The sequence below is a fragment of the Talpa occidentalis genome, unplaced genomic scaffold, assembly GCF_014898055.3.
Source record: "Talpa occidentalis isolate TD23 unplaced genomic scaffold, MPIMG_talOcc4v2.1 talOcc4.12, whole genome shotgun sequence".
NCBI lineage: Eukaryota > Metazoa > Chordata > Mammalia > Eulipotyphla > Talpidae > Talpa > Talpa occidentalis.
The window spans coordinates 20,839,653-20,865,301 of NW_023601212.1; the positions used below are offsets into that span (position 1 = coordinate 20,839,653).

The following is a 25,649-nucleotide window of genomic DNA, read 5'->3' on the forward strand; positions in this document are numbered from 1 at the left end:
TCTACCCTTGATAGGATGAGGAGAAAATGCCAGGTTTCTGGTTCCCATTAAGATGTTTTGCTGCTTTGTTTTGTTTTTCCTTGGCCCAGTTATATGCAATTGCAGTAAAAGATCTAATAAGAAAGAGTGACCGGAGCTACAAAGTGAAATCCCGCAACAGCACTGTGGAATACACCCTGAACAAGTTGGAACCTGGAGGGAAATACCACGTCATTGTCCAACTAGGGAACATGAGCAAAGATAGCAGTATAAAAATTACCACAGGTGAGCAGGAGGGGGCTGAGGGGCCTTCCCACACAGCAAGGCCCCTGTGTGCTGATGGGCCACCTTGACACATGGAGTTTCCATTAGAAACTACACAGGATATGTTGGCACCACTGTCCAGTGCCCATGCAGGGCTGAGCGGTGCGCGGGTTCCAGGATCTGGGCTGCAGGTGGTGGTCAGGGCACCAGGTTGGGCAGCGGCCTTCATTTTCACCTTCTCTAAGTCTTCTACTCCCCTGTCTCCTGTCTGGAGAGAAGAGCAGGGATGCCCAAGACAGGGACAAAAGTTGAGTATTTGCCACGAAAGCCAAATATTGCATCCAAGGACTTGGGCTGACGTCACAGTGGTTCTTTGTGCAGCAAGATATGGAGAAATGGAGGGACACCAATAACTGGGCAGCAGAATTTAGGGGACTTGTGTGAGCACAGGACTGGCTCGACAGTCAGGCTGTAGTCAGAAAGCAGGCAGTAAACTCAGTTATCCTGGACAGCAGCAGACAGGATCAGGAGGGCAGTCAGGCAGCCCATCAGGCTGGCAGTGTGACAGTGGGCCTAGGCCCAACTCCTTGGCCACAGGGGGCTTTGTCTTCAGGCAGAGATCCTGGCAGGCTTATCAACCAGGGTCTCTTCCCTTCTTTTCTCTTCCCTTTCTATGCCGTCCCATCCCCACCATGTCCCCTTCCTCTCTTCCATCCCTTTGCCCTCCTCCTCCTCTGTTCCCTCCCGTCCTCTCATTTGATTTTGGCCATCCTTGGCCCAAGAACTACTAAATTAGATGCTGTCCAAGTTTCTTGGCTAAAGCTTTTATAAGAACAGCAAGAGATGCCCTATAGAGCATAGCCCGTGGCAGACATACTATTGGCTTATGTGTGTTGCACAGTTCTTCCTGGATCCTGTCAAGGTAGCATTATTTAATCTCCCTTTAATGGATGAAAAAACAAAGGTTCAAATGTGCAAGCACTAACTGTATCCTGTTTCATCTTCAACTTTCAGTTTCGTTATCAGCACCTGATGCCTTAAAAATTATAACAGAAAATGACCACGTTCTTCTGTTTTGGAAAAGTCTTGCTCTGAAGGAGAAGCATTTTAATGAAAGCAGGGTAAGCACCTCCCTCATTCTCAAGGACTTCGGGAATCTCATTGAAATGCTGTTTTAGAGATGAGCTCATTAACAGTATGCTGGCATAGATTGAGTAAAAAGAATAGGACAAGGAAGTGAACTTGAGAATTAAAGGGTCATTTTCTGTGGGGTTGCTAATTAGTGAAAAGTTTATACTGTCCATTAAGATGAGAATCTCTGCACTAAGCACTTTTCATTTTCTGAACTTGTCTTCCCCGGTAGAGAGGGAAACGCGCTGGAGCTTGCTGTGCCTCCTGAGGCCAGGCTGGGCTTGAGCTTTGGAACCAAGGGCTCCTCTTTCTCAAACAGTATGTGGGGTGACTGTGGCTCTAGAACCGGGCAGCAAAACTGCTTCCTCAACCTGGCATCCCATCCGTTTCTTTCCAGAGAAATTCCAGGACCAGGAAGTACTTGAAGATAATCTGTTGACATATGAAAAACACCTTTTTATTTTGTTTCCTTCCTGGCAGATCAATTACTGCATTCATAGTAGGCAACTGGACGAGGACAGGGATCTGGGAATAGATTTGCTGCTTTAGGGTGGACAAATTCCTGAGCAGACTGGGTTGGCCCCCTTGTGAGCAAATCAAATGAGCTAAACAGAGTCATAAATCTCCTGCTTTTACCTTGAGGAATCTGCAAAGAACCCTTGGGATCCAAATAGTCCGTGTAATGCCAGAAGCAAAGTTAAATTAAAATTAGAAAATTCTCACAACTCTGACATATAAATGGTTAATATACTTAAATATTAAGTGTTCAAATCAATTCAAAGAGAAATAGTGTCATTTTGAAAATGGTACAGTTAAATTTAAAAAAGACACAAAAGACAGAAAGATTCTACTTCACTAGTAATACAAACAACAGAGTTATGACACTTGCACACTCTACTGGCCAAAGTTTTGGGGGAAGTCTATTACCAGTCTGAGTGATAGTGGGTGAGACTAGTCTGGGAGTATAAGTGGGTTCAACCTTCTATAAGACACTTTGATGATATGTATCAAAAGGTGTTCACCCTCTCTTGCCCAGCAATTCTTAGAGAATTTGACTCGCAGTAAACAATGCGCATAAAGAACTTCCATACAAGGCCCTTCAGGGCAGCATTATCAGTAGTAAGAAAGAGCACTAGTGAAATCAGCTATGGATGGTTGATGCTTTTTCTTTATACTTTTATGTATTTTGCAAATAGGCTACACCAAATCTGTATTAGATGAAAATCAATAAATGCTAGTTTAGTGCAAAGAACGCAGGGCTGATATTCCAGGCAGGTGGTATTGGAACCCCCAGTTTGACGGCCGGTTTTCCTCAGGGGATCCTCCTGGGAGGCAGTGAAGTCAGTATTCCGGTCCCAGTGGAGGGTTTGACATAAGCATGGCACGTTCTCCTTGCCTTCCTCTGAGTAAGTTTAGAGAACGGGCAGGTCCAGGAATGGATACCAGGACACCATGATTATGCCCTGATGCCTGGTGTATGGGGTTGGGTAACGTGGGCACTTGAATGCTTGGATCAGACAGGAGTCCAGTTAACAGTCCTGCTCCTGGTCAGCACGCTGGGCCAGAGCTCTGCCAAGAGACGTTTTCTGCACAGGAGACACCTGAATAGGCGCCTGCTTCACACTCTCCTCCAGTGACTAGGGCTGGAGCCTGCTGAGGTGCTTCTAGATTCAGGGTCAGGCTGGGCTGGATTAAGAGCTAGAAATTGAGGAGACAGGAAGTGAGCTGTGGGCTGACCATGGAGTTCCCACAGATTGTTCTAAGGAGAAATATCCTGTCTTTTCTAATGCAAGGTTCTTTTTCTTAACCCTTTGCCAGAATCCATAACAACTTGTATTCATTATTTAGTAAATAAATCCCACTACAGTGAGCTGTTGTTAAATTGTCCTGATTCTTTGTGGCCTTTAATATTGTGTGAGTGGCCTGCTGTCATGAACCTTGACTTTGGACCAAAATATCTGTTAAAGTGACTTTTGTGAGGGCTACATTTCATATTTCCACTGTGCATATCATAAGTGGGCGTGGTAGCTATTTGAGACGTTTGGAATGGAAAAATTCCACCACCCCCCCTTTTTTTGAATCCAATATCTTAGTGGTCAGGTAAAAACTAGCAAGAAACCCAAAGCGCTTTACATGTCCATCAGGCCTGCATGAAGGAGCTCACATCAAGTTGGAGCATGTAATAGAAGCTGGCAGTTCTGTCTTTGACCGTCTGAGCAGGCCTCTGTGTTTATTTTCAGGGCTATGAGATCCACATGTTCGACAGTGCCATGAACATCACCGTTTACCTTGGGAATACTACTGACAATTTCTTTAAAATTTCCAACCTAAAACTGGGTCATAATTATACTTTCACTGTCCAAGCCAGATGCCTTTTTGGCAGCCAGATGTGTGGGGAGCCTGCTGTGCTGCTGTATGATGACCTGGGGTCTGGTAAGTCGCTGTTGTTGCCTGCTTCCATGTTCAGTTCTGGGGAAACAGGCCAAGGATACAGAAAGGTTTGATGAATATGTGTCTTTCCAAAATGCATTTAAAATAGTCTTTCAGTTCAGAAGAAAGTCATTTGTGTGTCAACTTAACTGATGCTGATTTACTTAACAAGTACTTACTAAACCAGGCCTGGCATGAGGAGCTGGGGTGATCAGCTGACCCCATTCTGAATATAGAGTGCAAGAAAGGGAAAGTTAACAGGTTTGTTTCAAAGGGGGGGTTCTCTTTGGGGAACACTAGGTGAAGAACAGTTTGTCATTTGTTTTTTGAAGGACTTTTCAAAACCTCCAATTCTTCAAGTCAGCCTTTGTCCTGATTTTTCCCCATCATCTATCTTCACTGTCCACCTCAGCTCAGGGCCTGGGTTTGGCCTCAGAGCTCTGTTGTTTACATAGAACTTCTGCCTGGGTGGTAGCAGGTTGGCCAGGATTCCAGCAGAAGGTGCTTTGCTGGTCTTTGTAGTTCCTTTGATTCCTAGCCAGAAACTCACCAGGGTCCACACCACAGTCTTGTGCTGGGTTGTTCATTCTGTCATATGATGCTTGCCTGAGTGTGTTCCAGTGAAGGCTTAGCCCTGTTGCTTCCCTAAAAAAGGGAGGTCCAGCAGTAAACAGACAACAAATTCTTGTTAACCTATTGGTTCCTGATGAATCTCCTTTTTATGAATAACCAACTAGTGATCTGTGAAATAATAGGCTTTGGGAAAACTCAGGACACCAGCCAGCTGCCTTAACAAAACTGAGATCCTCAGAACTCTCGGCCTATGTCTGGTTCCTAGGTGTTTAGCCTCCCGATGGTACTGCGGTGGGGATGAGCGCTCACGCACTCCTGTTGCCTCTACCGTGCTAGCTTCCTCTCAACCTCAGATCTAACAAGAATGCTCATAGAGACCTAGACTTAAAAACGTCCACTTTGCTTCCTTAGGGAACACTGACTCCTGAGTTCCCTCCTCCTGCCTCAGGCTCTGATTTATCCCTTTTCTGCTGTAAACAGCCAACTGCTTTCAGGGAGACCAGCTCTAACTTAAGGGGAGATGGCTTTGCTTGAGAGCCCTGGTGGTATAAATCTGCCCATACATCATCCAGTGCTAGCATTTAAGTCATTGTTAGGTGATAAAACCCCAAATGGCTTTTCAAAGATCTTGAAAAATGTAAAATATGTATGAAAAGCTTTCTCTCGCTCTCTCTCTCCCCACCTTCCAACCTCCCTCCCTCCCTCCCTCCTTCTCTCTTTCTCTCTCTCTCTCTCTCTCTCTCTCTCTCTCTCTCTCTCTCTCTCTCTCTCTCGCTCTTATTTAAAAAAAAAAAAAAAAAAAAAACCTGAACCCTCATAAAACTTCATGAGCTGTTAAGTCAGTATTGTAGTAAAGGAATCTTGTTTGTATCACTTAATGGAGCTTCAGGTAATTGCAGTTCAGAGTGACTTTGGTGCCAAGTAGGGAGAAATAATTGCAATCTCGTTAATTAGTGGTCTGATTTCACATCCTCTTATGTAAGGCAAGCAAGTGGTCTTAAGTAATAATGCTAATGAAATCAATGTTGATACCCCAACAAAGGTCTCCCTTCCAAGAGATTATCTAAATAACCAACAAGGCAGTGATTAGGAGTCTAATGTAATTACCGTATTTGCATGCACAAGGCCCGTGGTCTAGCTGCTCGCGGCGAGGAGCCGGGAAACACTCCGGCTTCATGTGCAGGAACATGTCATGCCGGGCAGGCACTGTGGGTAGCAGTGGCAGATGCCCGGCTGCTTGGGTGGGTGGGATCTGGAGGAGTGTGGCCTGATCCGCCTTCCGGCCCTGAGACAGGCGGCTCATGGATTGGCATCTTGCCTTGGCAGGTGGGGATGCGTCAGCGTTTCAAGCTGCCAGATCCACTGACGTCGCTGCCGTGGTGGTGCCCATCTTGTTCCTGATCCTGCTGAGCCTTGGGGTCGGGTTTGCCATCCTGTACACAAAGCATCGGAGGCTACAGAGCAGCTTCACTGCTTTTGCCAACAGCCACTACAGCTCCAGGCTGGGTTCTGCCATCTTCTCCTCAGGGGATGACTTGGGTAAGTGGGGTGGCTCCAGGACTCCTCTCCCAGGGCGGACACCCATAGCCGATGATGTCAGCTCACCTCTGACGCTAGAGGAGCTACTCATGAATCATCCCATCCCACTGCTTTGGGTCAAAGCAATCCAAGCCTTTCGCTTTGAACTTGCTCCCAAATGAAAATACCAGAATTGTCTTCAATCATGTGGTCCTGGTCCGAGACAGGGAGTACCTTTGTGGAAGAACCAGTAGGAACTTGCCTTGCTCAAGGATAGACAGGCTCTGGGCTTTGGATACACCCAGGGTATTGGCCAGTTTTCAAGAATTTCCAAACCTCCCCCTCCTTCACAGCTCTGGAGCGCAGGCATTTTTGGGATCCCAGGCAAGAGAAAAAGCCATAATTTCCCAACAGGCTTCTATCCAGTGAAGCCCGTCCCATCTTTGTTTCTCTTTCTGATTGTGAGTGCAACCTTACCCGCCATTCCTCTTTCCTGTGTCAGTGAGCTCGGCACAGGAAAAGATGGAAATAGTTTTCTATAGAGGTCTGTACACTCAAACTCCTGTGTGCTAATCGAGCTGGTAGACAACACAATGCAGTAGGTGTGTTTGGGGGCCTCCCCCATACTCAAGAGTGCTAAATGTGCATTTACATATTTGTTTCCTATAAACTAGTTGTAATTTCTGTTTTGTCTGTAAAGGCAGTACATAGTCCCATTCACTGGCTGCTTTTTTTTTTTTTTCCTTTTCTTTTTCAGCCGTGTCGCTCGCGGTTAAAAATGAACCCCAAGGCCATGCGCAGGCCGTGGGGGCTCAAAGGCGGGGTGCGTTCACTGGCCATTTTTGATCAGCTCTGCTCCCCTTCTCAATTTCCTTTCTTGCTTAATGCAAGTACTTGGATGGCCTTACAGGAATGGAGTGGGTTCTTGGCCTTTGTTCTTGGGGGCAGAAGGCACCAAACCCACTCCGGGGCCATGTAGTGTTCCCTTCCCCCATGGCAGGTCAGCCACACTTGCATGAAAGTGTGCTGGGGGGGGACATGAGGAGACAAGTTAGTGGGGGAGGTTGTCCTCAAATTGCTCAAACCCCTCCAAGGCCCTTTTCCTCAGGACTGTGGGTTCAAAGGAGAAAGCAATGAAGTTGACTATGCCAATTCAGGGTATAGATAAATCAAGCTGGAGAGCCAAACCGCCTATTGGACTTTGGTACCTCTAAGAAATCTAAGAAAGAGGTATTAAGATCCTCTTCCGTCTTTGGTCAGGCTCCAGCTACCATTAAAATAGCGTTGGTCACCCACTGATGGGGAAGAAAGTGACCCAGGAGTGTCAAAGAGAAGTTGGGCTGGGTGTCCGCGTCCATGATTGTGCTGGCTGGCCACTGGGCTGACTTTCCTAGCTGGGGGTTGTCACACAGTGGGGGGCATTTGGGGCCTGGTAGAAATGCACTGAAACTCACCAAGGAATGACTGTTTGTCTTTAGGGGAAGACGATGAAGACGCTCCTATGATAACTGGATTTTCAGACGACGTTCCAATGGTGATAGCCTGAAAGTTTTTCTCACTAGAAACCAAATGGTGTAAATATTTTATTTGATAAAGATAGTTGATGGTTTATTTTAAAAGATGCACTTTGAGTTGCAATATGTTATTTTTATATGGGCCAAAAACAAAGCAAAAACAAAAAAAAAAAAAAAGGAGAGAAAGGAATGAATAAACTTTGTAGTAATCAACTGTGAACTTCAAGCCAGGTTAATTTCAGTAACCAAACTGCTTCGATTTGACATTAATGTAGTCTTACAGGGCTGTGCTTGCTGGGCATGCTTTTAAGTCTGTGAGATAATTTTGGTTCAATAAACTGGTCATTCTTTTTATTTTTCTAAGACACAGAAATGTATTTAATAAAAACTTCAAGACAGAGTGACGGGTGGAAGCCCTGAAATTTTGAACTTTGTTTGGGTTTAGTTTATATGAAAGTATGTGGGTGTGTTACAGGGGAAGCTTCTTTTGTGTTATTTTGTTAATTTATTGGGACTCTGTATAAAGCAGGGCTTTCGGCCCATCTGACATCACACATGTTTCGAGCCCCTCACCCGTCGGGTTGAGGGGTGGGGAACAGAAGCAGTTTTGTTGCCATTCCGGAAACGATCCATTTTTGTTCGCGTGCGTGTCACATAATGGCATCTGGCCGGAGGGGGCACTGAGTCATCGCCCCATTTCAGCTCAGCAGAGCTGCAGCTGGGAAGCCCCGCGAGCAGCCGCTTCCTTGCTCTGTTCATTGACGGTAGCTTGCTGTATCCGCCTCTGTACCAGATGAGCTTTCAGAGCTACAAAGCGGTAACGCTGCTTTATGATTCACTGGTGTCATTGTCGATGGCAAAAAAGTCGCTCTGCTTGAGGGAGAGTTCTAGATCTGCGCCATGATAGATACACTGGCAAATAGGGTACCTAATTTTTCCATTCTGGATTCTTTGCTTTTAACCACTGAGAAACCTCGAATGTAAAACTTTGTGTTTGTGTTGAGGTAGCCATGTGTTGTCCTGAAAAGCTCCATGCTGATATATGCAGCCATTTTAAATTGGGTCAGTGCCTTCTCTTTTTTTCTGCCACCTCTCTCACCCGTGCCCCTGCCTGATTTAAAGAAAAAATGCTGTTTCACTTTCACAGGGGTGCAGGAGAGCTGCGTGTTTGAGGCTATTCAAGCTAATTCTTAGAAGCAGCAGTACTAGAGCTTATTCTCTCTGTAAAATGAGGGGGGCTTTCTCCCCGCCCCCACCCTTCTGCCTTTAAATGTCCCTCCACCCTGTATTAAAATTAGGGCCGCATGACAGACATGTGGTCCCACTGGGGCCCCCACCTTTCAGCCTGAGTGTCGTGGCCCCCCCGGTCTAACATTGCTGTGACTTCTGTGTGAACCTCACCACCAGGCTTCTCCCCACTGAGAAGCAGTGAGCAGTGGGGCTGTTGCAGAGCCAGGCTTCTGAATACGTGTCCTTCATAGTCAAGCTTCGTAAAACCCCATCTCTTAGATGTGCGGCATCACCTCACAAGTATTTGCTTTCTTTTAACCAAAAGTATCATTCTTGGGTGAGGGTACAGTTTTCTTCTACTTAGTGATTGTTGGGAAAACCAAGAGCCAATTAAACTAGTTTTGAGCATTTTTTTAATTTATATGTATATATTTTGGATGAGTATTTTAAACTGTAGACAACTTAGTGTGTCGTGTGTGGGTCGGGGTCCATTTGGTTTTTAACAAGTGGTGGTAACGATGACCCTACTTCCAGCATAGTTTCTTTCCTAGCTCTCGCTTTTGTTTTTTTTTTTTTTTTCAAAGACTGGAATTTCTTTGGCATCATCTTGTCTTACCTTGGAGTTTTGTTCAAAACTCCAAACCCTACCACCTCCTCTCTAATAAGCTCTTTAAGTCGCTGAAAGATTAACAAGCCTAGTGGGAGGCGAGTCATTCAATTGAACCACTAGAAAATATATTTTCTTTTCTTTTTCTGCCAACTTTTTGGTGGCATTTGCACACACGGATGTAAAAGGCTTGGAGACTTTATTTTCAATTATTCCATAGGCAAGCCTTTTATGGAGCATATGTCTCCAGTTGGCAACTTGCGATATTCTTGAGCGGCTAGTTCTCGTTCCCAGTGCCTCCCAAAGCTTTGTCCCCAGTACTGTAGAGACCGGCCATCACCCCTCTCTTTGGAAAATGCCACTGTGCTGTCTGAGACAAAGCAGCCTTTTAGGGCTAGAGTATTTTATATAAACAGAAGAGCTAAGTTCCTGAAGACTAAGCTAGATAGATGCAGCTATGTGTAAATTGTATATTTTTATGAAATGTTGAAGCACACACTCTGTTTCCCTCTGCATAGCTTTGTGGGGTTTGGTGACTTCTGCCATCTGCAGGAGTCCAGGGGTTGGAGAGCCAGTAGGAAATGAAAACAAAAACTACATTCAGCCTTTGAAGGTGACCAGATAATTGTCTTCACTGCAACTAGTGTGAGGCCCTGATTATGAAAAAGGGATTTCCATGCCGCATTGGAGATAACACCTCAAATATTCACACTGTACAGGGGAAATGTTTTATTCAGTCCTGGGATTCATTCACATGTCAGGAGCCCCCCTCCATGTGGACCTCTAATAGACCATTACAATTCAGTGGGCAGGGGGAGTGTGTTCAGATTTTCTCTGGATGCTGATTTTTGTCCCTGTATATGTTGAGTGACCACCACCCCCACCTTGAGCATAATGAGACATGGGTCCATGTGGATGAAATGACACTTCTGCAGAGGATTCCAGGGAGAAGCTGTGTCTGCACACCTGTTTCCAGGTGTTCTAGTGACTACTGGCTGCTTTGGAGAGCTGGGTAAACAGTTAGGAAGCTGGTAACTGGTAGAAACTTCTGGCCTTGGGAAGAGTGGCTCCTGAGTGTCCAGTAGTGTCACTAGACTGGGTGGGACAGATGTGGGATAAGCCCAGTGCTCCCTTAGGCACGGTGGGGTGCCCCATTAGACTGAGCTATAGCTCAGTCAATAAGGAATGCAACCTTTCTCCAACCAGTGGCCATTTTGCCAAGGGGTGGTAGGAAAATTGGGGAGAACAATGGTAAGGTGATCACCTTACACATAAGTCACCCATTTATCCTCAGAATCCTGCCTTTACGTATCCACCCGGCCACTCCATCCAGTCAGCTTACATTCCCAGTGCTTCCTTGACGACAGAAACCCCATCCTGTCAGTATGGTTGGTCACTTTCCCATGAAGGGGGTTATGGTAGATCCTGAAAAGTTTCCCCTTCCTTCGGCAGAGTAGGAAGGTCCCTCAGAGAAGGGATCCTCCTCCACATTGATTTTAGGAACTGACTCTCAAGCTCTGTGCAGAATCTTCACTTGTTTTGGGACTGTATCTTGACATTCCTATTATGTTATTTTTTAAAACTGGAGTGTGTGCTGCCTTTCAGGTACAATTTTTGTGTAATAAAAGCCAGTGCATTAAGTTTATATAGACTACTTTCTATGCAAGACTGAGGATATGGACTAGCTAGCAAGAGAGATGTAATATTAAGTACACGGATAATAAACACGTTTCCAGATGGGGGATCACCACTGAGCATGGGTTGAGCGGGAGGCTATGTTTCTGCCCACTGATTTTGAGCAGTCATAATAATTAAATCATCAGAGCCAAGTAACCCAAGAATGGTATTAGTTTCATGTATAATAGCTCAAATGGAATCAGTGTGAATGCTAAAGTGGAACATTATTCTCAGATATTCCATGTCATTTCTCATTTAAAGACCTGTTACAAGTTATTAGAAACTTTAGGCAAAAATCAAAAGTATTTGCAGCAAAATAAAGGCCTACTCTGCTCTTATTTAAAGTGAAACACTGTAAACTTGTTTCTCTCCAAAGCGAAATTAGGTATTTATGATTTCAATTGCCTGGATAAGTTTCCAAATCACTAATTTATGCTGAAGATTTTACTATATTGCACAATTTTAAGACAATTTTGATCTCAATGTCAACTTTTTTCACTGAATAAAAATTTAACTGGGTCAAGAAAACACCTATTTGAAAATCCACTCTCTATGCGTGTCTTGAGTTGTTCTTCTGAGTGCAATAAAGATGGTTAATACAGTCTCTGAACCCCGTTTGATTTGTCTGTTTTAAAAGGATGTTTACTTCATAGATGAGAGAACACCGAGACCTGGAATCATTTTGGCTTTAACAAGCTGGTCTCAGATGGTGAATCCTTGAAGAACACGATGCCTTTGTGTTGACTGAGGACTGGGGAAATGGCTTGGTGGCTGTTTTGAAGTAAATAGAATGATTCCACAGGGGAAGTGATGGAAGTGGCTTCCTTACAGCTGTAATTACATTTGCTAAGAAGGCAATTTTCAAATCTAAGCGAAGAGCACAACAGTCTGATGAGCTGCATGGCAAAGATCATTTCCAGGAGTTTCCATAGGCAGTGAGGTCTTGTGATGGATGCTGTACTTTCTGTGGTTGGTGAATGAGTGGCAAATGAAACAAGTCAGGATTGGCAAGTATGGGACTGGGAGGTGTTTTAGATTTAACAGCACTTTTTAGTGACTTTTTATTGAGCCAAAAATGAAATTATGAAGTGTCCCAATTTGCAGATGAGGAAAAGAGGCTCAGAGAGGTTAGGTGAATTGCTTAGGGTAAACCAGAGCGTTGATGGCAAACTCCCGCTCAAAGGCCAGGTATTCTGAATCTGGATCCTGCTCTGTCTCAGTGTGCATACTACCACTTGGGTGAATTTATCTGTTCATAGACTCGCCCTTAAATTTTTAGCCTTATATGACTTATTTTATTAGCACAATAGTGAGTTCATCTTGGGCAAACGTACCTTAACCGAACTTGTAAGACTATAGGCAACAAAATGAAGCCCATCTATTAACATGGGCAATAGAATGTTAGCACTGAAGGTGCATTGGCTGCCTCTAGAGAGGTCTACCAGAAAGCCAGTCACATCTAGATGGTTGCTCGGTGAGCACTGGTTGAGAATAAAGGAAGTGGGAGGGGTCCAGGTGGAAGCAATGATTGCCTGATACTGATCAGACAATGAATGGATGAGTGATTGACACTCCACTAGAGGCATAAACTACCCCTTCTGAAGATAGTTTTTGAAATCTTCAGACCACAGCTCCCTGTATCCATTTCTGTTTAAGAAGTTCTTGCCGATGGGGATTTAACCCTTGTAGTCTATTTGATAAAGTTTCTCCACAGGGCTTGAGCACCGCCCACATCTGCCACCCAGACTTCATCCTCTGTGTTTTGTGGTTGAGAATACTCCTCCTCTTTACACAAACATTCCATGGTTAATGTTGGTGTACTCTTTACTCTGGAAGGACACTATTTTTGAGCCCTAGAGGGAGACACTTCAATGAAGCTCCAAGTTCTGACGGCATCTGTCAGCTAAGAGTATCTGGTTCCCCAGCAACAGCAAATTTAAAATGGAAAGAGAATACTAAAGACAGACACCCTGATAATAAAATAAAAGCTAAGAACCTTACTGTGAGGCAGCAGAACACCTTCATTAGAGACAAAGGAAATAAACAGATATCTTGTTGGGGGCATTTACTCTCTATAAGCCTGATAGGGACAGAATCCTACAAGTTTAGTAGTCCAGTTGATTAGAAAAATAGTTCATTTGTATTGAGCCCCTATTCTTTGCAAGTTACAGTGCTAAACTTTTTTTTTTAATTTAGAAGTGATTTATTGATTTAGATACTCATTTTTAAGAACTGAGGGAAATCATTTCTGAGCAAGTAACATCTCCAAGATCTCATATGTGGTTAATGGTGGAGCCGAGAGTCCAACTTAAATGTATCTCCATTCTAGCGTTTGTGTTTTTATTTATGCTACTTTGTCTTTTGGTACTTTAGAGGTCTGTAATAGCAATACCCTTTAGGGAATTCAAAGGCAGTAGTACTTTTAAAGGAATCCTACCAGAAAGATTAAAAATGACACTGGAAACTTAAAACTACATACTAAAATTTCTTTGCAAATTTTATGGAGGACAAAATCATTCCCTACTGAAGCTAGATTAATGAAGTCTTTTTTTTTTTAAATGTTTTTTTTTTTTTAAAAAAAGATTTATTTATGTGTACAAGAACTGGAGTGTAAGCCAGAGGTGTGGGGTTTGGGGGTGGGGGGTGAGTGAGGGGATTCACCAGAGACAGAATGAGGAGCAGAACAGGCAGATCTACTGAAATACACTACTGAGGGAGCAGGGGGCAGGACAGGAGAGGTCTGCTGTGCCATGTGGGTCAGCTCCCTGGCCAGCCGGCCTGGGATTGAACTGGTGCTGCATTAGCTGGCCATAGCTTGATAGCGCTGTCTTTAACCCTTCCAGGAAGGCCCAGGAAAATGTTTTTGTAAAGGATTCAATAATTAACAAAATGGAGGATTTCTTTGCCTTTCTACAACCCAGTTAGATTTTTATCAAAGTTCTCTGCATCTTGGGAAAGAATGTTCAGTGCACCTTTCATTCACCTTTATTTATGTACCCAGTGGAAGACACCATCACAAAATGTTCTGTTAGGGCAATAATGGGGCTAGCTCAAGACCATCAGGGTCCCACCAAAAGGAAGTGGCTGCCTTTTTTTCACCCAGCTCTAACTGGCTTTCATGCTCGTGCCCCATTAATTTTTTTAAGAAAGATTATATGTAGGGCAATTTGAGTCTGCAACAATCTACAAAAGAACAATGACATTAGGCTTTTTAATATGCTAATGTTATCATTGTAATGTCGCAACCCTATTTAATCCCAAAATGACAACTGGTACTGTTTGGGAATATTTGTATGAAAACAATGACATTTCATATTTAAAATGGCATCAGCAAACTTTGAGGAAGAAAAAAAGGCCTCAGATTTAAATGTAAGTCAGCCTCTTATGAAATTTGCCCTGTGGCTCCACACTAGTCCACAAAGCTTTCAGGATGGATTGAATAAAGAGGTCTCACCATTAAAAGCCTCCCTGGTGGCCCAAGGGATTAAGCACCATACTATGAAGCAATCCGCAGCCTCTGCAGCACGAGTTTGATCCCCGGCCAGCCAGGGAGAAACCCACATGGCAAGGCAGACCTCTCCTGTCTCACCCGCTGCTTCCCTCAGCAGTGTGTTTCATTCAATCTGCCTGTTTTGTTACCCACTCTGTCTCTGGTGGATCCTCTCACCTCCCACATCTCTGGACTGTACCCCAGCTCTTGTATGCATAAATAATAAAATAAAATCTTAAAAAAAAACCCCAAAACTTGCTTCTCAATTTCTCTCTGGCAGAAGCAGAAGCGATATTAGTTACCTAGGGATTGATCAAGCCCAAGATGGTGCTGAATTGTTTAGGAGTGTGTGTGTGCATGTGTGTTTTATGGAATTTTCCATAGACAGCAGATAAACAATGCAAGGACATCAAGCAGACTTCATAAACTCCCCTTGTACCAAGGATTAGGGCATCTTCAAAGGAGGAAATTTTATCCACATCTAAGGGATTCAAGGACCACCCAAAAGGTAGTCAAAAACATTTTGGTCAATGATAGTAAGTCGTAATAGCTAATATGTAAATATGTAGCAAATATGCATGGTACATGCCGGGATTGTTCTGGGGATTTCTTACATATTTATTTAATCTGCACAACAATCCTTTGAGGATGATGTTATTATTCTCACTTTATAGATAAGGAAACTGAAGCACAGAAAGGTTAAGAAATTTGCCCAAGGTCACAACAGCTAGTAAGGCAGGACTGAGATATAAACCAAATCACTAGGACCTCCCTAGTGGTGCAAGGGGTTAAAGCAGAGCGCTGTGAAGCTATCTGCAGCCTCTGCAGCTCGATCCCTGGCTGGCCAGGGAGCTACCCACATGGTGTAGCAGACCTCTCCTGCCTCGCCCACTGCTCCCCTCAGCAGTGTATTTCAGTAGATCTGTCTGTTCTGCTCCCTGCCCTGTCTCTGGTGGATCAGAGCTCTCACCCCCCACACCTCTGGTCTGTACCCCAGTTCTTGTATACATAAATAAATAAGTCTTAAAAAAAAAAAATCACCAGACTCCAGAGTCTGTGCTTTTAATGATGTCACACACCCATTCCAAGTGACCCTTTTGATAACCAGATTTTTCTTTTTGGATTATGAAAGAAATTTGGATCTACTCTAGGCATATTAGGAAAATAAAGACATAAAGAAGAAAATGAGATTTCCTTTTGATCTTTGAGATAACCACAGTTACCATTTGGTCCTTTATCCCCTTTTTCTATAATGACAATTGCATCTGCTTACAGTTCTGTGGTTATGAAGACAACCAAGTTCATATGGGGGAGTTTCCCAGAATGCTGCTCCTGTTAGGTCCTGGTTCCAACCACAAGGGCAAATCTGAATTCAGATCTCAGAAACAGAGGGATATCCTTTCCCCTCTGTCCCTGTAAGCAGCTGAAGAGCAGCGAAACCAGAGAATCTTTGTCACCAGGTCCCCAGCTGGATTTCTGCCTGCATCATGGTCAGCTGCTTTGACTCCTCTTTCACACTAATGAAACTTGTAGGATTTATTTGTGTCACTTCATTAGCTCTGGCTCACTGAGGTTGCCCAATTCAGCGTCTTGCTGTTTGGCGCATAGGAGAAGCTGCTATTAACTCTTCCCACCAAAGAAAACAGCAGACAGGAAGGATTTATAAGTAAAAGATGACTCGCAGACATGGTTGTCATGTTAAGCGTGTTTGGTCCAAGAGCAACCTGGTTCAAAGGAGGTGCCTGAACTCTACGGAAGAACAAGGGGCAGTCTAAAGCCTGCTGTATTAGCAAGGTGGTGGGATCTGTTTGCATGTGTCTGTGATGGAGTAGAAGGAAAAGAAGGAATTGAAAGCTGCTTTAGAGGGGGCCTCCCTGGTGGCGCAAGGGGTTAAGATACAACCTGTGAAGCAATCCTCAGCCACTGTTCACGAGTTCGATCCCCCGGCAGGCCAGGGAGAAACCCACATGGCACAGCAGACCTCTCCTGACTTGCCCGCTGCTCCCCTCAACAGTGTATTTCAGTCAATCTGCCTGTTCTGCTCCCCACTCTGTCTCTGGTGAATCCTCTCACCCCCCATACCTCTGGCCTGTACCCCAGCTCTTGTATGCATAAATAAATAAATCTTTTTTTTAAAAAAAAGCTGCTTTAAAGGTATTTAGAGCTGGATGGTGAGCACTTTCTCCATTTCAACCCAACATGAAATTTGTGAAATGACAGAATAATTTCCTAAGTATAGATAGGCCAGAGCCAGCAGTGAAAAATGTGGATTATATGTGAATAGACACTGAACCTCTTGTTGGAATCGCTTGTAAATGTCCTCTGTCTCTAGGCTAGAGAAATAGCAAGTAGGGAGAAGAGAGGCCTGAGGATGGCGCTGTTCCTGAAGAAATGAAAGATTCTTGTCAGGTCTCCAGCTCAGGCTGACATGATGAAAAACTTCCCAGTCAGTAAGGCACAGAACTCATAGGTCTCAGAGCAACATTCACCCAGGAAGAAACTTCTGAGCATATCAGTTTGTATTCGCCACGGGAAAATAGTGGAGAAAAAAAGTTTGTATTCTGGGCCTCCCTGGTGGTGCAAGGGTTAGACTCAGCACTATGAAGCTTTCTGCAGCCACTGCAGCATAAGTTCAATCCCCAGCCAGGCGTTAAACCACATGGTGCCGCAGACCACTCCAGCCTCACCCATTGCTCCCCTCAGGAGTGTATTTCAGTTGATCTGCCTGTTCTGCTCCTGACTCTGTCTCTGGTGAACTCTCTTACCCCCTGCGCCTCTGGCCTATACCCCAGTTCTTCCATGCACAAATAAAAAATTCTTTAAACACCAGAAAAAAACAGTTCATATTCTTGCCCTTTGGAGCAATATAAAACAAACCCTCAGGGTGTTGAGGCCATTTGAGTCTCAAGTTGACGGTATAAATGATTTCATAAAAGAGGAACTGAGGCTGAAGATATTAAGTATTTTGCCTAAGGTCCCAGCTAATCATCAGCTAATTAGTCTGAATTCGAAAAACCTGCTATCAAGCCTGTGTTAGTGGACCCACGATCACACTGGGGCAGGGCTTTGGATTTGATTGGAGAGGTTCCAATTTCCCTTCTAAGACAGACCTTGCTTTGGTGCAGAAGAGTGTGTCATGGGCTGCTTATCCAGATTTTATTAATAATGTGATACCTCGTTTCCTTTTGGCTAGTGGTTTTTTTTTTATTTTATACATTTTTTACATTTTGATCCTACTCCCTCCTTCCCCCCAGCCCCGCCCCATAGTGTGTCTCTGGTTTATAGTTGCTTGTTTTTGATTTTTACTTTATTATAATTAGGTTTTTCCTGGTCCCTTATTTAGGTTTTCTAAATTCCTGCTATGAGTGAGACCAATCGGTATTTTTCTTTTTCTTTCTGATTATTTCCATATGATCCAGCAATTCCACTCCTAGGTATTTACCCAAAGGACACAGAAACATTAATTCAAAAGGGCACCTGCACCCCTATGTTCATAGCAGCACTATTTACAATAGCTAAGCTTTGGAAACAGCCCAAATGCCCAAAAATAGATGACTGGATCAAGAAGATGTGGTACATATATACCATGGAATATTACTCAGCATTCAAAAAAGATAAACACATGCAATTTGCAGCAACATGGATGGAGCTGGAAGGGATCATGCTCAGTGAAATTGGCTAGTGTTTTTTATGGGTAGACTTCCTCACAGAGTCCTAAAATCCAAGTACTATTCTAACCTACCACTCTAGTGCTTGAAAAAATTAAAGCTTAAATTCAGCAAAAGATATGAAAAGTAGGCAGCACTTAGACAGTTCTCTCTAAATGTGCTCATAAAACATATACATAGAGAAATCATTTTTGGATAATTCACCTTTTAAAATTTTTCCAGGGCTACTCAGTCCCTTTACTTTAGCACAGGTAGTGACAGTACAAATGATACTTCTGTCTTCACTACTTCATTGTGAAATCTACAATATAATTCATACTGAAAATGAGTCTCTAAAGCATAAATTAATAAGTTGCTTTTCCTCCTTGCTCTGACCCTCATGGGTGCAACAGCTTGGTGACTTGATGATGTAGCATTATTCCCCATGGGACTGAGAACCATGGTAAAGTCCTTCTCTGACAGCTCATGTCTGCCCACTTCTGGTGCAGAGGGAGCTGCCAGTGATATGGAGGGTGAGAAATGCATCCTTGGGTCAAGGGTTAGCCCTTTACCATAAGCCACTCTTCATCTAAAGGGCAACCCTCTTCTGTTTATCTCCCAGGAAGGGTCGTATGAAGGAATGACATATATACCTGTGACCTAAGACATAGTTCATCATAGAAATAAATTATATGGAGGATTCATTAGGGAATTCATTTTCTGATTACAGAAATCCAAGGCTATTGGAAACTTTTGGAAGGAAATCCATTTTATCTTCATACTTGGTAAAAAATCCCATCACTTTTATTTTGAATGGTGAAACTATGTTCTTTCAAATCAAAGGTTATATTGTCTACTCTTTTCTATTACTCACAATTACTCCACTGTTCTGAACTTATTATTTTGGAGAAGCTTGGTGGATGGACAGATGAGTGCTAATAACGTCTCTCGTTTATTGAGCACCGATGATGTACCAGGCACTACCATTTAATTTAATCTTAAAACCCCTTTGAAGTAAATATAATCATCCTATTTTACACAGAAGAAGTTGGAGCCAGTTTTTGAGCCCAGTTCTGTCTGACCCAGAGGTTAATCCCACCTGCAGGTTGATGGATGACTGATGGAATCAACATTTGCTTCTTAAGTGTTTAGTGGGTTCAGAGCCCTAGAAGTTCCAGAAGGCAGTGGAGAGAAAGAAGACAGAGGAATGATGTTTTAGAGGACGTCGCAAAACATAAAGGGAGAGTGAAATCAGAGATTGATATGGCCTCCTTCTATGTTACTGTATGACCCTTATGATTCCTTATTGCACAATTTGATGATACACTGAACAGATTAGAGCAAAGGGGCACATTTCCCAGATGTAGAAATGTTTCTGAAATAAGGGCCAGACCAAGGCAGTCCCTTGGGGCTCTTGCTTAGACGGCATTCCAAACTCAAGGGAGTCTGCTCACCACACAAAGGTCTCTGGGCCAGAAGTGACACCCATAGTCACCCACTGGACAAAATGTGCATCATTCAAACCTCATCATGGAGGGTCTAAGTCTAGAAGGGAAGTAAAGACACACAAGTGAAGACCCACAATAGCACCAAAAAGAAGATGAACTTGTGAAATAAAACTGTGTCATACTTCATTTAGCTCCTGTGTGAAGTTTGGGGCAAAGTTTGTACAAGAAACCTGACGTGACAAAAAGGAGAACAGAATCTTTTAAATTGGAGCTCCTCGCCTGTTCTATTTCCACAGATTCTCGACACTTAGTAAGTCTGCTAGATGGATGAAGGGGTGAGTTCACCTGTTCTTGAAGGTGAATCCATTAGGAGGTTTAGCTGCATATGACCTAAAGCCCACTTAGAAGTGATTTTAAAAGAGTCCAAAAATTAATAACGTGCAAGAAAAAAAAATAAAGAAATGCAGAGCAAATGGTAGGAATAGGAAAAACAATAAAAGAGAGGGTCGTATGCTTATTTTCATGTAAAAGAAATTCTGAACTGCTCTGGAAACTTTATTCCTTAAAGATCCAGGTCTTCCCCATCACTCTGTCCCTCCATCCTTTGCATGACTAATTTCCTTTCAGTCCCCGCGTAGTCTGCCTGATGGTTCCATTCCAGTCATCACCAAAGTCTGGGCACTGACCAAGAGGAAGAGGTGAGGGGCAGAAGAGAGCTTTACAGCTTAATCAGCTCCTTTTAAGGAGTTCTCCAGGGGCCCTCCCAGATGGCCTAAGGGTTGTCTCAGCACTAGCACCACTCCAGCCTGAGCTCAATCCCCGGCGAGGGAGCTGACCCACTTGGTGCAGCAGACCTATCCTGTCTCACCTACTAGTCCCCTCAGCAGTATATTTCAGTGAATCTGCCTGTTTGGCGCCCCACTCTGTCTCTGCTGGTTCCTCTCTCCCCCACCCCTGCCCCAACGCCTCTGGCCTACACCTCAGTTCTTATATGCATCAATAAATAAAACATAAATCTTTAAGGAGCTTTCCAGAATCTCTACTTAATAACTTTTTTTTAAGGTTTATTTTATTTATACATACAAGAACTGGGGTGAAGGCCAGAGGTGCTGGGGGAAGAGGTTAGAGGATTCACTAGAGACAGAGAGGGGAGCAGAACAGGCAGATCTACTGAAACACACTGCTGAGGGGAGCAGTGGGCGAGACAGGACAGGTCTGCTGCGTCATGTGGGTCAGCTCCCTCACCAGGGATCGAACTCATGGTGCAGTGGCTGGTGATGAGCTTGATGCAATAATACTTAACCCCTGCACCACCAGCGAGGCCCTCCACGTAACAACTTCTAATGTTTCACTGGCCACTCTTTCCTGCAAGGAATCCAGGAAAGGTGGGTCATTTAGCTTAAGCATTGCCACTTTCAAGAAGGGAGGGCCTATATGGCAAGGAAGAGGGGGAGCGTAGAAGCTGAGCAGCCCACTGGTGATCTTTGCCATAGAGTGTTGGGTAGACAAAAGTAAATAAAAAGTTAAGCAAACAAAAAAAAAAAAATGGTTTACCAGAAGGGTCAAGTTCAATAGTTCCAAGTCTGAGGGAGGCATGGCAGGAACATGTGGGCTGATGGCACAGTCTGGTTCTGCAATTACTGGCTAGGTGGCCAGAGATACAATTCTCCAAATCTCGCCAGTGCCTTAGATTTTTTTTTTTTTAAGATTTATTTTTATTTATTTACGCATACAAGGACTGGGGTACAGGCCAGTGGTGCAGTGGGTGAGAGGACTCACTAGAGACAGAATGGGGAGCAGAACCGGCAGACTGACTGAAATACACTCCTGAGGGGAGCAGCAGGCGAGTCAGGAGAGGTCTGCTGTGCCATGTGGGTCAGCTCCCTGGCCGGGGATTGAACTCAGGCTGCAGTGGCTGCAGATAGCTTCATAGTGCTGAGACTTAACTCCTTGCGCCACCAGGGAGGCCCTGCCTTAGGTTTCTTGTCCTAAGAGGAAGCTAAAGTTGATACACAGGGTATGAAAGAAACTGATGTGCAAACACTTTGAAACTGGAAGGTGCTGGCTATACAAAGACATCTTCCACAGGCATTCAGAGCAAGGAGACTGCTTTCAGAGAAAGGTCATTCTATGCCAGGAACTTCTCATGTTGCCGATTTCATCACACTTTTGTATCCATATTTTTTTATCCAGTCTTACCTAATTCCTCAATCTTCCATCTAGGAAAATTCTCTGTAGTAAGGTGATCAGGGATCTCCTTGAACATAGAATCACTAGGTACACCATTCATAGAGGACCTAACACAGCAAGCACTCCTTGCCCCTATAAGCAAGGTGTAGAGCAAGATGAGGAATGACCTCCCCATTCCCAGGTTATAACATCACATGGTTGACTGATGCTACAAAGCAGGGTAGGAAAAAAGGTTGGTTGGGCTCATGAATTCTCTTTTGGACATACTGAGTTGGAAGGGCCAATGGCACATCCCAAGCAGGGTGACCAAGTGACAGCTGGTGTCTTTCCTTTAGCAAATATTAACTGAGTGACTACTATATACTAGGCATGTTCTGGGTGCTGAAGACACTGGACTCTGTCCTTGGGGGGATTAGACTCAAGTAGAGGAAGACAAAGTGAACAGTGAACACTGCGATTACCAACTGGCGTGACCTGATTGACAGCGATGTGTGTTCTGGAAAACAGCACCAGACATTGGGGAGCACAGTTTGGGCAACGCTTAGAGCTCAGAGACAGAGTCAGCCTGGAGGTGTTTGCTGAGATTCATATCTAGAAGCCATAGCTTATATTAGAGATACTTATCCAGGTAGTTAAAGCCAAGGATGGAGACAAAAACTTGGACAGAGAGGTATGAGGAGTGAGAAGAGATGGCAAAATAAAATCCAAATGGCGGGAACTTGCCAAAGTGCTGGGGCAGGCGATACGCTGCTTTGGGGAGGCCGGACGGGTATGTGGAGACAGGGAGAACTCAGGTGCGAGGAGCACAAAGATCTGTGGAGGGGGACCGCCCCGTCAGATACCAGGTAGGAGGAACAGGGCTCTGCACTTCTCAGAACCGGGCAGCCTTTCCTGAGTTAGGAGCTGGACCCAGATGGCCTGAGTTCAAATCCTGACTGGGCACCTGTGATTCCATGGGTATTTTAACCTTTTTTGCTCTGCAGTATCCTTGCCTATAAATCTTGCCTATAAATGAGGACCCTTTAGCACCTAGCCCTTAGGGTTGCTGTGAGGATTCAATGAGAGACAGTGGAGCGTGCATAATAAACGCCATACGGTGAAGGTGACCTAGGAGAGTGACCCTCTGTCCTTCCCGCAGCCCTGTGAGGCAGACCCTGTTTTTACAGGTGAGGTGATGTCCTCAATGAGAGGGTTTTCAGGACACAATGGCCGACTGGGATGAGCAGGGACTGAGAGGAAAGGAGGAGGAGGGACTTCAGACTCCTCCTTTTTGAGAGGGAGCTCCAAGGAGCTGGGCCAGCCCCCTCCTGGCTTCCAGACAGATCCTTGCTGCTCCCTGCTGTCTGTGCCTGCTGCTCAAAGTACCCAAGGAGAAGCCTAGTGGCCCAAAGGGGGATGTGGCTGATGGAGGGTGCCTGACTGGGAGGAAGAGGACGGGGAGAGTAGGATGTTGCTTCTATCACTACCACACTCCACTGGGCAGGGAACCTCCCTGCACCTTCTCCCAATCTGGCTCTGGCCCTGGGTCAGGGCAGGCCTGGGAGAGGGACTGCTGGCCCCAACCACCGTCTCTCTTCCTGAAGGCCTGGCAGGAGAGGCGCTCTCCTCTCATCTCTCATCCACTCAGCAATTCTCTCAATAAGCACAGGGACACAGAGACACAGGAGTCCCCAGGCTGCCTCCCACCGCCAGCAACACCGCAGGGTGGAGGGCCCAGCACAGCCAAATGCTGTGACAGAGGCGGGCACCTGGAGCCTTACGTTGGCGAAGGGTTGGGTAAGGTGCCAGAGAGGAACTGGCATTTGATCTGGGCCATGCAGAATGAGTAGGAGTTTGCCCAGTGGGGAATGGAGTGAAGGGTATGTGTGTGTGGACTCTAGTCTGTGGGGGTCCTTAGTTTGGTGTGACTGCTGCTGGTTGTGAGTGGGAGACTGTTGAGAGGGAGAGAAAGACTGAAGGGACTTTAGAGGAGAAAGCATCTCTGCCCGCTCCTATCCCTTTCCCCAATGCTTCTAGGGAGCAACGATCATTGCAATGGCTGGGGATGATCCAAAATCCTAGAACTAATCTGGTTTGTGCCATCCACCCTTCATTTTACACCAGAAGGAACTGAGGCCTGGCTGCCTAACGGGACACGTTAATATGTGGCAGAGCTTCTTCTCAAAAACCTACTTTCAGAACATTGGCAATATCCTTCAGGACCAGAGGGAAATACCTGGGCACAATTCACAGTGTTCCAGAAAGGCCACAGTTCTGGGATATTTACACCAGCCTTCAGCTCTCACTACCAAGTGTTCTGATCACTTCCTCCCAGTCTCAGAGTCTCATGGTCAAAGTGCTGATGAGGTTCTCAGAGATGGAAATGTGGGTGGGTTGGGTCGAGTCCTGCAGAGGCAGTAAAAGATACCAGGTTCTCTGCCACAGATGCGTTCTGGAAATTCATAAGTCAATCTGTTTTTTTTTTTTTTGCAAATTCAATAGCATCCTAAAAAAAATTAGAGGGAGTTGTCATTTAATGGAGTTCAAACCTGCCTCTTTTTATCAAGTGAAGGGTCCTTTTGTAATGCAAATAACGTCTCCCTTCCATGAGCTGAGATTCTGTCTGGGCTTTCTTTAAAGGAGACACACCTCTGTGGGGCAAAATGTGAGGCTTACAAACAGCATTTTAAAGGCAGGCTAGAGTCATCCTCTGCCTTTGTTGTAACTACTTGCTTTGGTGGTCTTTGTTTATATCAGGTATTATTTTGGCCACTGGAGGGCCCTCCAGATAGAAAATGATGGGAGAATCCCAAATGTGTTCCCGGAGTCCAGACTTCAGCTCACACCCAGAATTTCAAGCATGCAGCATTTCTTGCAAATCGGATTTAACTGGGGAGAGTAGCAGTAGCATTGATGTTTCTTTTATTTCGGAATTTAAGTATAAAAGAAACCTCTGTTTAAAAGCAGCTTTTGGATTACAGTCTATTTGGTGCTGGAAAGGAGGTGCTAATCTTATACGTGGGGAGTGATCTTGCAGAATTCAGCACAGCTTAGGAGAGTGGAGTTTTGGACAAAGGTAATTTCTCTGCGTGAAGAGAATCACATCAAGATGTATGAAATGAAAATGGGCGAGGGAATTTTTAAATATATATGTAATGAGGGAAAGAGAGTTTAGATAGGACTGAAAGAATAGTTTAGAAGGTTGGCATCTTACACTTGGGAAAGCACGAAATTATTATATTCATGCCACATCTTTTCTCCTGTAGTTTTTCTACCTTATTGTCTGAGTCTAGTTTAGAGATTTTATTTTACTGAATGCTGACAAAATACCCTGAATTCTGAGCTCAAAGACATCAATGCAGCATGAAAACAATCTCTACCCAACCCCCAATGGATCAAAACACAGACCTGTTGCAAAGCCAGGTAGAAATGGGAAAAAGTGTTAAGAATTCAGGAAAGAAATATGGGTCAGGGACCAGGTTTCCTCAGTTTATGAAACAAAGAAAATACATCAAAGCTCTCCAGGGCGGATCAATACCAAACCAGATCCAAATGAAGCCTCCTGTTCTAATCTTTTAAGGCTTAAAGCAAAACCGGAAGTTGATTATACTGGTTAGCATGGTTTCCCTGAACTAGCAACTTTCTAACACCTGAGCAGGGCAGCTGCAGGTGACAGATGAACGTGGAGGCAGCTTTGAGGGTTGGTTGGGGTCCTAGTAAGTGTCAAAACATGGGTCCTATGGAAACAGATAATAGCCACTGGGAACACAGCTAGTGTATGACAAGATCTATAAGGACTGAGTTTGTTCTCACACTGTCCAGCTGTAAAAATGAGAATGAATCTTTTTCTTACTCATCCCTTTGATGGCAATCAGATTCCCAGGCCCTCATGCAGGACAACTCTTTCTACATTATTTGGGGGAGAAATGGAAGAATTGGGCCACCCTCACAGAACTTAGTTTCCTTTCTAGT

The 25,649-nt window shown here is 44.5% G+C and overlaps 1 protein-coding gene and 1 long non-coding RNA gene across 4 annotated transcripts in view; one reads left to right on the plus strand and one right to left on the minus strand.

The window, feature by feature from the left end:
• SORL1 (sortilin related receptor 1) overlaps positions 1-11,465 on the plus strand; it is a 144,174-nt gene extending 132,709 nt beyond the window's left edge. For both annotated transcript variants that reach the window (XM_037505469.2, XM_054693157.1), the window contains exons 44-48: positions 90-264; positions 1,258-1,364; positions 3,615-3,807; positions 5,704-5,916; positions 7,374-11,465. In XM_037505469.2, the coding sequence (XP_037361366.1) occupies positions 90-264; positions 1,258-1,364; positions 3,615-3,807; positions 5,704-5,916; positions 7,374-7,441 (756 nt within the window). In that variant the 3' untranslated portion in view covers positions 7,442-11,465. The remainder of the gene's footprint in view (positions 1-89; positions 265-1,257; positions 1,365-3,614; positions 3,808-5,703; positions 5,917-7,373) is intronic.
• The window catches only part of LOC119240777 (uncharacterized), a 64,994-nt gene continuing 40,405 nt past the window's right edge, over positions 1,061-25,649 (minus strand). Inside the window, exons 3-4 of one of the 2 annotated variants that reach the window (XR_005124190.1) lie at positions 7,350-7,453; positions 1,061-1,806 (exon numbers count right to left, since the gene is read on the minus strand). This is a non-coding gene — a long non-coding RNA (uncharacterized LOC119240777). Of the gene's footprint in view, positions 1,807-2,529; positions 3,073-7,349; positions 7,454-25,649 lie in introns of those variants that run through there. The other variant, XR_005124189.2, reaches the window with a different exon arrangement.